At 36.7% G+C, this 12,528-nt stretch overlaps 1 protein-coding gene across 6 annotated transcripts in view; it reads right to left on the minus strand.

The window, feature by feature from the left end:
• The window catches only part of PATJ (PATJ crumbs cell polarity complex component), a 158,313-nt gene that overhangs the window by 117,523 nt on the left and 28,262 nt on the right, over nucleotides 1–12,528 (minus strand). For all 6 annotated transcript variants that reach the window (XM_054072365.1, XM_054072367.1, XM_054072364.1 and 3 more), the window contains exons 13-17: nucleotides 9,808–9,884; nucleotides 7,294–7,350; nucleotides 5,801–5,935; nucleotides 3,223–3,387; nucleotides 1,743–1,871 (exon numbers count right to left, since the gene is read on the minus strand). In XM_054072365.1, the coding sequence (XP_053928340.1) occupies nucleotides 1,743–1,871; nucleotides 3,223–3,387; nucleotides 5,801–5,935; nucleotides 7,294–7,350; nucleotides 9,808–9,884 (563 nt within the window). The remainder of the gene's footprint in view (nucleotides 1–1,742; nucleotides 1,872–3,222; nucleotides 3,388–5,800; nucleotides 5,936–7,293; nucleotides 7,351–9,807; nucleotides 9,885–12,528) is intronic.

Consider the following 12,528-nt stretch of genomic DNA (forward strand, 5'->3'; position numbering starts at 1 on the left):
ACCTCCCAGGAACCACACACTTTTTTTCCGCCGCCTCCAATCTAGCATGGACAATTATTTTCTTTGCCCTGCACTCAAGAATATGATGGATGTATTTACATAAACACACACAATCACAGATATCTCTATATAAAAATTAATCTGCAGATGATGAAAAGTGTGAAAGATCTAAGAGGCAAACCCCAAACAAAAGAGCATACTTTATACATAAATGTCTTGAAATTATAAAGATCTGAGATTAAGTGGTTTACCACTCATTTAGAATTGATTAGAATGTATTTAAATTTAGCTGAAAGTACCACAACATTGCTCATGTATTTGCATCTGTGAATAAGTAAATAAAAAGCCTGTTATTAAAGCCTTCATTAATTCTGATTATATGATAACTTAAAAGCAAATCTGTGTACTACTGCTCTGTAAAGACTCCTAGCAACTCTACAGTAAAGCTGGCACCGCAATACAACATGTGTCAGCGAAAATGACTAACAGGATCTATTTTCAGTAATCTTAAATCACACTGGTAAAATACAGAATTAATGGTTTTGCATAATACTTCAAATATTTTCTTATTCTGATTCATGCCTTATTGTATCAAAAAGTGAATTTTATATCACTTGATATTTATGCACAACAGTTGAACGCATTTTATTAAACTATAATGTTTAGGCAGTATTCAGATATGATGTGCATATTATTATGAAGAGTGATCCAGACATTTTATTTCCTTATAAACAGGGTGGCTGAAGGCTTAAAAATATATCATGTTGACTAGAAACATGAAGAACATTACATTCTGATACAGATTTTGAGTTTCTATATATTTAACTGAAGCCAATATTTTTGAAAGGAGTCATTAATTTTAGCAGAATTTCCCACAATTAAAGACTTGTCCATTGATTTCTAAGGAGTTCAACTATTAAGAATATAATCTACCCCAAAATGGTTCTTCTTGGAGAAATAAAGTTTTAAGCTGTGAATGATTCCTAAAATTCAGCTTCCCCCTTCCCCGAAAATTCTACCATATCTCTGGCATACTGGTGTGAATTTAAGCAGAGAAGCATAACTGAAAAATTATTAATTAGGTTCAACAAATGTATTAAAGCAAATCTGTATTTACAGAAACTTGAGTTTGCCACCACTTTACCCGTCAACCCAGATGTCCCCTTCAGACTGTGAAGAGCAGCCCTTGTAAAGCTACCTTTCCAAACTCTACTTTTCATGGCTCGATTCACAGCCTGAATCTTCCTATGACTTGAGTGGGATCACAGATTGCAGACCAGCATGGGTCTATACTCGGTTTATAAATGAAAGATGATTTAGGGCAGTGAGGAGAGAAAAAGCAAACAACTCGCTAAATTTGGTACATAGGAAATAACGTTGCAATACCTAAGAAAGTTTGCTTGCCACTCTGATAGTTGAAAAGTCAGTTCAGCTTAAAACAAAATAAAAAAACCCCAAACAACAGGTTTCCCACAACATTTAGCCATTAAAGTCAGAATTATGAGGTGAAGTTTGATTAAAGATTTTGCATTTATCACACTTGATAATCAGACCGGTTTAGAACAAGCTCTACACTATCCTTTACAGAGTTGGCCTCAAAATAAATCACTTTTCCCTACACAGCTGCTAGGCCCAAGTGCCAAGTCCATTACCCAGTAATCAGCATCACGAAACATTTTAAAGCTTCATACAAGACAAAGGACTAAAGGGATTTTTACTATTTAGTTATACAGAGAGTATACCTGATAGTCTAAAATGCTGAATCCTAAACCATTTTTATCTTTCTCCAGTTCAATAATCTTCACATCAGGAGACCATAATGCTAATTCCCCTTCTTCCTCCTCAGGATTAATGTCTTCCTTGGGTTTCATCTGAAAAGTAAAAGCTCTAGTTAAAATACTATTCTTTCCATCCTTTACAAATGTTATTCCTTCAACATTTTGATTATCAATGGCTCATACGTGCCCTAAAACATGACCTTTTACGGAATTACAACTTCATTGAACTTTATGTATCCAGTTTTTCTCTACCTGCTGCCTTGGATACTCCCCTGGGACTATGCCTGCATATTCTGAGCATCAGAGTCCAACATGGCATATAAATACATGTGTATTAGCCAAATTAGTTCTTATAATATTACTAACCTGTTACACGCTGATGGACTTCAGCTGTCCCATTAGATGCATAAAGGAAAAATAAATACCTTATCATAAAAGAATTAACAAAAGACAACTAAGAGACCAACCAGATGATCAGGAACATCTAATACTTGTGGCTTTAAATAGGCAAACAAAAAAAATCTTATATTGCAACAATACAAACAGTATCTAATTTGAAAAAACAGTTCCTTTTATATCTTAGCACAAAAATTGTGAAAGAGGTAAACTTACTGTTACTCAATCTTGTTGCTAAGGACTGCTTCATAATGCATCTTCCAAAAAGGCATCTTTTGTTGTCTAAGTTAAAATGTGTTTTTTAACATTACTGCTGTTTTATCAATACAATCTTTATGAAAAGGTGTGATACTGTACACCTTATTCTTCCACGAAACAGACATGTTTCCCTTTAAACTCTCCACCAGAGGAAATTAGAAAATCAGAAAATATCAAGAAAGATGAAAAGCCAAGGTATAAATACTTTCTATAAATAGGAACAACCATTACAACCGTCAAGTTTTCGTTTGAGACTTTAAAGCTTCTGTAATGAAAAGAAGCATTAAGTTCCATTTTTCTCCAGTTATATAAAAACCTACTCAGAACATGGAAGTAATCAGCTAATGGTGGCAAGGATGTGATTTAGTATAATTCAGAGCCCTCACTCACCTATAAAGTGCAAGAACGATGAATGGGATGTACATAGTCAGCATGCCAGCTCGGTGATTTACCTACCTTGTATTTATAGTACAATGACCAACCTGTATAAACTGAAGTAAAAGTACCGGAGCTGCAAACATGAACTATCTTTCACTGAAACACCAGCTGTCCCTTATGAGCCCAAAGTGAATAGCAAAGGTAGCTTTATGTGACAATTTAATACAGAACTACCTCATATAACTATACATTTTAGGAAATGTTATTTAAGACTGAAAATTGGTCTGGATCAAACAAGAAAAGGACAACAGAAACACTGCCTTTAGAAAGCTAAATCACTTTCTCAGAAATACATGCACTTACTCGAAAAGTTATTGTCCTTTTACACTACTGAATGACATGAGAAGTCTACCTTTTGCTCTGAAGGAGAAACTTCCATAGTGGGCTCATCCACAAGAGACTCACTGCCATCATCAAAAAGTCGACGACAACACACCAATGTAAATGGGGGTGGCACTTCTTTTAGAAAAGTGATTGCCTCACGGCGTGACTTTCCATATAGCTGAACGCCATTTACCTGCACAGAAGGAAAAGCACACATACAAAGTAAGATAATTAAAAGGACATGAATCAGATTATTTTATTAATTTTTTTGCATAAGTGTCTCTCCCAGCTTAATGTGATAGCCTAATTTTACCTAGGATTCCAGCAAAGCTTGCATAGTTTTATTAATGCATGCTTCTGGTGTATACATGTGTCATTGTTAAACTTAAACTTCATCTGCAAGATGTCGTGACTACTGCTACATCCACAACACAAACCAAAGCACAGCAAGCGGGGTAACTGAAGATTGTTTTCAATACTTCAGCTACATACCCAAACTGCAATGCTACTGTAGATAAACTCACATTTGATGCTACAACATATAGCATATAAATATATCAAATACACATACGTACATGTGTACTTCAGGCAGAGCTTCACCATATACTCCCCACACCTTGTTCTTTTAAGGGACTCAAATCTACTGCAAGACTACACAGTAATCTCAATTTACCAACCATTTCCTTCCTGAACACCTCTATATGTTCCCTCTTTTTCCTTCACGCTTTCTACAGTGTAAATATAGCTCTTACTGCTAGGAAACTGAGGTCCTCTCACACTATAACCCAGCCAAGCAGGAAAATTCAGAGCAATGTAACTGGCCTCCAACAAAATGCTGTGCTTTTTTTCTTTAAGAATTACAGCAACTGCTGAGCTATCAGACTAATCCATTAGTTAATTATTTAAGCAAAAGTATCTACGCATAAGGATTTTTTAATGCATTGAGAGTGGCAGTATGGTGGAAAGTTACCAACACTTCTCAGCATACTGTGATTGATGGAGAAGAGCTACAGTATGCTCCCAAGCAGACTCAGGGACTCTCATTTCTTCTTTTGCAGCTGCCAGAAATTAGCCTCTGAACATGCAAGGTGCCCTACACCCCATTCATTCACCACTCTTGTTAGCTGTGCCATCAAATAGGAGTGAGTGAAATTTTATAATAAAACTGCAAGGACACAAGGAAGTGATTTACTGCTAAAAAAAGAACACAATGGAATTAGCTGAAACTGGGGGGAAGGAGGGGAAGAGGAGAGAAAATGCCCTGCTTGCTACATAATTCAAACACATCATTAAAAATCATCAACATTCAACCTCATTATATATTAAAAAAAAAAAAAATCCTTGCTGATTGCATTTCAATCCCAACTGTATCAGGCCTAGGTAGAGCTGCTTGTTTGGGGAACAGGGCTGTCACTTTTTCCATTGCAAACCCCTACTTAAGGGGATTTATAACTTGGCTGCAAAAACATACTCTGGGCTAAACCTGGCATATACAGCTTTAGCCCTGGAGCACATTTTTATTTTGTTGGGGTTTTTTTCCAGCTATAGAGTAGAAAAAAAAATTATGCTCCCTAGGTCTGGACATATCTATGAACTTAAGTACACAGTAATAAGTAGAACTGTTAAATATATACAACTAGAGTTTCCTAAGTGCTCAACAGCACTGCATTATTACTTTTTGTATACAACTGTTTGTTTAGTGGCCAAGGAATTTAAACAACACTTCCAGCATTCCATTAATCCCTTCCTCTACAAATCAAGATTTCCTCCATTAAGCGATAACCGAAGAAAATGTTCTAGGTCTTAGTGATACCAGTATGAATTTTTGATGTTAAAGGGTGAACAACAAGTAAAGGCAAAAGGTCTACACCTAACAAATTCATCTTTCAGAAGGCCTAATTCTGTTCCCATTAATGTCAATTAAATGTTCTTTGCATCCAATAAAAAAGGTATATCTATCACCATCTCACTTGTAGGCTGAGATGGTGATAGATATACATAAACACACACAAAAATAGGTATTATTTTAATATTATCACAAATATTTTTCCCGAGCAAATATGTCTAATTTTATTCCTATAACTTCAAAGTTGCCCTAATACCTCTTTATACATATTTAAACAAACTGCTATACTAACTCATACACATGAATGTCTTTCAACACTCAAAACCCAATTTATAATGCATAACAAGAACCACTGAGTCTTTTAGGAGTGACAAATATTAAGAAAGATTATCCATCACAAAAGCTAATGCCAAACTCCTCAAAAGACTCAGCTAAAGGCCTATGGACAGAAATACATTAAACACAAATATTATCTCTGCCCTTATAACTCTTGATACTCATGTTAAAACATTTCAGTAAAAAAACCCATGAAGTCACTAAAAGGTCACAAGAATTTGACATTTTGTCCATAACAGAGGAATGAAACAGTGAAGAAAATGAATGAGACCTCCAAAGCACTACTTTATTTCCACAACCAACTCTTGAATACTGCTATTGCACATACAACAGCCAAACTAGAATTTAATACAACTGTTTTTAAGAAGGCTGAGAAACAATAAATATATTAGTTCTATTCTTTGTTTGTGTTTTGGTTTTTTACCTCCAGAAGCTCATCCTCCAGTTGCAGAAGACCAAGTGTGGCAGCTGGGCCATCTGAAGCAATTGATGATATATAATGATGTCCATCAAACGTGTCAAGCTCAACTCCTAATCTCAAAGTGTGGATGGGTAACAGCTGCCAAAAGATGAGTGGGCTAAGAATGCATATATCTTTATCTACTACAATATACACACATACAGGATTCAGTAGCTCACCAAATTAAACACACAGTGAGATGCTTAAGTCTTCACAAGGATATCACCTGTGCTACAGCACATGTGTCCATAAGTTCTTTATACAAATTGTTCAGACAAATAGAAACAATTAATCTGCCTTTTAGGGGAAAAGGCAATTTGAACTGCATTTTTAAATAAGGTTACGATGTTGGAAAAATGCAGAGAAAAGTACCACCTAAAGTCTATCCTACCCAAAAGGTGAGTTTTCTACAAAACTGAAAGAAAATCTGTAATCCCCATAAAAACTTATCACAAGATCAGGCATCTCACTCCTTTAGGAGCTACACTACTTTAAGGTAGAGAAAATATCCATGAAGGATCCTCTGCAAAGAGCTAATAATACTGACATTCTTGTTTCTGCAAGATGAAATCACTGATTTTGTTATACTTTTCTCAGTAGGCCTCCTCAATTCGGAACTTTTCTCTAGGGACCTTCCAACCGCTAATGTCTTAGGCCTGCTAATATTAGGAAGACCAGCATAAAACTGATATGTACCCAGAAAAGACAGCAGAAATCATGACAACTTAGGGAGAAGAGATTATCAGCAGCATCTGGTCCTTCAGTTTAGCCATTTTCTGGCTTTTTATTATTTCAGTTGAAATGCTGCTTGTCCTGGTTCCCAATTAATTCTGGATATTCAAGTAAAAGGAGCAATCCATTGATCCTCAACATTCTGTCACACGCATGTCTGACTATGAGTTTGTGGCCTTTCTTCACTGAGATATCCCCACAGTATATAAATGCATCATCTCCACAAATCTCTTTTACATAATATGAACATACACATCTTGAAAATCTCTCAAAAGTCTCAGAAGCCTGAAATTAATTTCAGCTCTGACCATTTTGATTAAATGGACCTCCCCCTTCCTGAGCCAGGATCACAAAGGTGAACTCCTCTGCAGGAGGACAACATTGTTCTGCAGTTTCAATTTCTGCTCCATTCTATAGTGATTTTCAAGAACTGAATTTCAATGCAATTAAGTACCACAAAATTTGAGCCTTATACACTAGGTTTAGGTTTTGAGGTGTCTTTCTGTTTGTGTGTGTGTGCGCGCGTGTGCGTTAAAAGGATCATTTGCCCTTGCTTAAGAAGATAAACAGAACATTGGCAGCCTTTTTTTTTTTTTTTTTTTGAGAAGTAAAATACAGCCACAAAGCCACTAAATTTCTGAAACACCTAAATCTGGAATTGTCATGTCCTCCTGGGATTACTCTGCCAACATGGGCCATGAAGGAAACCATCACAGAAGTCATACCTTTGAGTACTTCTGGAGCTCTGAATCATCTGTAATGGGCATATCCACATTCACAACCTAAAAATTGTACATAATTATTTTTCAACAGCAAGACAAAAAATACTTTACTGGAATGATGAATTCTGGCAAAAAAATTGAGGAGCAAAATAAACTGTACTTAAACAAAATCACATTGATGCAAGATAATTTTAAACAAATGTTAGAAAAGTCTTTCAGACACAGAACATTTACAGCTAGGAATGTGGTGATTATGCACTATTAGCAGGCTCCAATATTATCCTATTTCCAAAGCCTGAGTGCCAATTTTAGTCAAGTTTAGTAATCCTGCATAAGCACAAAATGCCATTATGTTTGACACAAATACCCAAACTGAGTTGCCAATCAGAATTTCAAAAGCATGATAGCTTAAGTTATTACTCCAGGCTATAGTAGAGCCATCTAACATCTAGACTAAACTTCCATCTTCTGCAGCACATTCCTAACATGGCTTGAAATACATAACTTTAATTACCAAATTCGAATGCAAAGTGGATTATTCAAAAGTTACAAGAAATCCCTTCAGTATATCTCCTGGTTTTATATTAATAGAGTAACTATGCTTACCATCAGTTTTCTTGTAACATTCCTCCTTAACATAATTTATTTATCTGTAACCCTAGAACGTTATTTACTCCAATTTTAAATGCAATAAGATGACATCCGTGGTGAACAATAGCCCAGGGCTTGAGCTTGGGTCACTGAAGTTGAGTATGTCTGGGAGAATTGCTACACTTGTTAGATCTGGAAAATATACGGCCTTGCAAAAATCAGGTTCCACTGGAAATTTCCAGTTTAACAAAGTATCTACAAAACAATACTAAGCCTCAGCTTTTTCTTTTGGCTTAATCTTAAATAGGGCTTTCAGCATCTTGTTTTCCAGTACCTAGGGTATTTTTCCCAACAGACAAAATCCACTTCATGCCCATTCAGTTGTAACTAAATGAATCTATGACTGGTAACTCCTCAGCTTGAATGCTCACGCTTAGGTACCTGGCAGCAAATACCACAGAATCATACATCCCTGTACAGGGTCTCTTTCTGTTTCAGCAGAATCTCAGCTCCTTTCACTGATGGCACAAAGAATAAGCAACACAGAAGCCACGAGTGACAAACCCTCTATTCAAACAGCTATTTCCTCTGAAGAGATGTACTTCTGAGAGAATACTCAAACCTGTAGCACCATCAGGGTGACTTTCTGGGAGATGAGTGTAGGAGTGAGGATAGCGTGAAACGGGGACCACACTATCAGGCTGAAATCGAACTAAACCTTGTTATTGAACGCAGCTAAGCGAGCCTAGAGGTAGGTGCAGATGACAAGAACTGGAAGAAGTGAAAAATTACTTTCAAAATGGGATGCGACAACAGATTCCTTCTATTATTTAGAAGGGCCAATCGTTAACATTTTCACTCCTGACCGCTTTTACTGGCCGCAGATAAAGAGGAATTAGGAACGGACAGTTTCATGAACTAAGCAGATTTTCATCCTCTGTGGGAAGTGTGATAGCGTTAAGGGAAGTAATATCAGACTCTTGAAATGTAAGGATGGGAATACCAAGCAACTGAAGTGGGCAGCCAAACAGATTTATTGCATCATGTACATAATCTTACACGAACTTCAGATCTTAAAGGAGTGCTAATGGAAAGAAGAGAAGTGAATTTCTCAAGGCAATTCTTAAAGCTACTTTAAATCTTCGAGCTAGTGACTGCAACGATGGGTACTCCAAGTAGTAAAAATAAGTGTCTCTAAATCAACTGGACAAGCGTTGCAAAGACAAACAGTGCATTTTCTTGGTAGTGGTGAGAATTTTTGAAGTCTTCGGAAAGAACACTGGCTGAAGTCTTTTATCTGTATTCACTGGCTAACTCAGCACTGAAAACCAGTAGTGAATTACAATTTCAGTCAACTCCTTATGACGATTCATCAAAACAATCTTTTGCTTGGCAATTATTTAATATGAAGTGAAAAAATATCTAATAGACACTGGCACCACAAAGCTACACTACTGTGAATTACTTTCTATTTTCCCAGCATGTTTGAAAATCATTCTTTTATTCTTCAAATAAAACTGTAAGATTCTTGGTGAAACACAGGAGGCTCTATCCTGAGCCTTTTTTTCCCCTGTGCACAGTAAAACAAATAGATCATAAATGAAATCATACAAATGCCACATATTTTAAGCGGCTGCTATGACACAGATTTAAAAGGACAGCTGATTTTCTTAAATCACTGTTCCTGTCTAGCATCTGTATAACAATAGTATTTATATAAACAGAATTAAAAAAAAACAGACCAACAACTCATAACACTCCCATATTTCAGCCTTGATGTTACACGAAACAAAATTTGATGTTACTGATCTGTTCTGAACACTAAACTGTTCTACAAACAGCCTTTAATGCTAAGCTCAGAGATCTGTAATTTAAAGAATTAAAGAAACAGCATACATGAATGTAGTTTATTGAATGATAACATACCATAACTTCATATTCAGGCCCCAGAAGGTTTTCCCACTTGGATTTCAACTCATGCGCTGGAGGGAGTGGGACTCTTCCTAAATATGAAAGTGAATATTAAATTTACAAGCATATCGTACATTCAAAAGTACATTTACTTCTAAATACTTTAATAAAAATTCTGTGTAAATAAAAGATTATAAGGAATAATCCCCAAAAGGAAAGTGTATTAAACTGCATCTATCAAACAGTGCAAATCAAAAATGTATTTCTTAGGAAAACAATGTGAAATGTCAGCTACTGCTAACGTGTGATTTATTCAACTGAGAAGCAGAAGAGGCGATGCTTGCACTGATGAGATGCGAGTTCTGTATCATATAGTACTGTAAACAAATCATTCATTCAGGCTGCAAACCAAATTTCACACAGCTTCATAACGTGTTGCTATAAAAATGCTTGCCACTCCTGGGAAGCATCATCACCCACCAAAATGAACCCCCTTAAGAAGCAGAATGCCTGACAAGATATTGGTGTTATCGGGGGGCTGCATCAGCACAATGCAGTCACAGACTTTATTTATACGTTTGGCAGGTATAAAGGCTTGTCTAGTTTAATTAGGCCAGTAAGTAACATGAGCTTTAATATAAGCTCCAGTTCTAAACCAGTATTCCGTGGGAACTTGGCTATCTTGACATTTATATCTTTTCAGCTTTCTTACTTATGCAACCAAGGCAGTATTACATTCACATAAGACAATCTGACAGAGCTAGACAGCATAAAATGACTGGCTGCCCTGCATTTGACCTTATCCAGAAGCTCAGCACACATATAAAGTTCCAAGCCGAAGCAATGTTTAACTGGTAAGAATCAAGCACTAAAGCAAATTCCATCTAGCAGCTACAGCAGCAGCAACTGGGGGCTGAATTACCGAAAACAGGTTTTTTTTTCCCCCTGAGCAACTGTAATAGTTTGTCAGATGTCTAGACAAGGCACAGACCACTTAGTATTGCTGATGCGTCATTCTGAAATTTAGAACGTAAATCACAACTTCACGTTTTGCACACAAACTAGGGAGTGAAATACTTCAGGCGGGGAATTTTGAAGACACCAAGAGAAGCTCAGAGCCTATCTACTAGAAAAAGCCAGCACAAATGGCATGTTTTACTTTACTGCCTTTACTTTCAACACCTTTGTAGACTGCGAAGATAAAACCCGAGCTTTGCAACACAATCCTCATTACATCATTTTATAGCTTTGAAGTTTTCTGCTCATTAAAAAAAAGATTTAAGTTAACTTATACAACAACACAACCAATACCCTGTATTTCTTCCACTCACTTTGTCATGTCAGATAGGCAAGTTCTGTCCAATCTGCACCGAGAAACCATACCCTTCAGAGCCTAACAACTGGGATTTCATTTGGAAATATCCAGAGCATCTTTAAGCTACGGGCTGAAGGAGATACAGATATTCAAAGATTCTAGCAATTCAGATAACTATTTTCTGTCACTAAAAAGAGACACCATCGAGAATAAAAACTTGGGTTTGTAAATACAGCCCATAGTTATCTCTGATATAAATAATGTCCTTTTAAAAATGGGGAAGACAAATTGCCCTGAAATTATCACTTGAGAGTTAAGGGCTTTTTTCTCCATTGAAATCTAATAGAAGTTTCTAAGGAGAAGTCATTTTCATGACTCTGGTTATTAAGCACAGGCCGATTCACTACCCTTACTTCCCAACTGCAGCAAAATCAGAACACCAGTGCATTTTCCTACTCCTATTTGCAGAAATACAGAGAGAAATACATAGAATACATTCTTCAGTCTCTTTTTCTGCTATTACAAAGTCATAGCATGGACACACAGTACCTAAGCACCCGCAACCCCCCATGCGGCCAAATATAGATTTTAAGGTTCATCAGGAGTAATGAATGTTAGGGTCAAGCTCAAAGGTCAGTTCAGTATCTGTAAGCAGTGTTAAACTGGCTGAATACAGACCTTTTTTTGTTACTTCCAAAACACATTAACAAAAATCTATGAGTTGTTCAGAGCAGGTGCTGATGCACATCTCCATTTGAAGTTTCCCCCCTTCCTTCTTGCAAACACACTTTGAAGTCTTTGCTTGCAGCTTCCTCAGAACTGTAGAAATGTTGGCTGGAGAGATTTCGATTAAATAAATTCCAACGATATCACCCAATTCACTTAAAATGTTCCTTTTTCCCAAACAGCTTTTTCCATGTGGCAGCTAATGGGTAGTCTCTCATCCAGCTGGACTTCTCATGACCTGAGACACATACCACGTCTTTTATAATGTGCAAGGCCTCAGAAATAAAAAGGCTTCCCAGGGATAGCTTTCATTAGCAACAACTTTCAACACATTTAGTCTGTCCTTCTGCCTGCACTTCCATACAGTTTTTCTTTTCTAATTAGCAAGCATCAAAAATAAATCACAACTTCATTTTAAAAATCATCTTTCCTGGTCAAATTGGGGTCTTTCCTTCTTGCAAATTCCTCCTGGTTTCATAAACTCACTACACGAGGATGCATACTGTGCTCTAGCATACTTCATTAACTCTCTACCTCTACCTTTCCAACTGCTGGACATTTTCCCCCAGCTGTCTTTAAGCGCCTGACTAGCATCACCACATATTTGGGGTTTGAGTACTGCTGCAAGGCAAAAGAAAGCAGTTCTGTCCAGTCTGCAGCCTTGCAGATGGAGCTGTTAATTGCCTCTAGCTCAC

The sequence above is a fragment of the Cuculus canorus genome, chromosome 8 (genome assembly GCF_017976375.1).
Source record: "Cuculus canorus isolate bCucCan1 chromosome 8, bCucCan1.pri, whole genome shotgun sequence".
NCBI classification, from domain to species: Eukaryota; Metazoa; Chordata; class Aves; order Cuculiformes; family Cuculidae; genus Cuculus; species Cuculus canorus.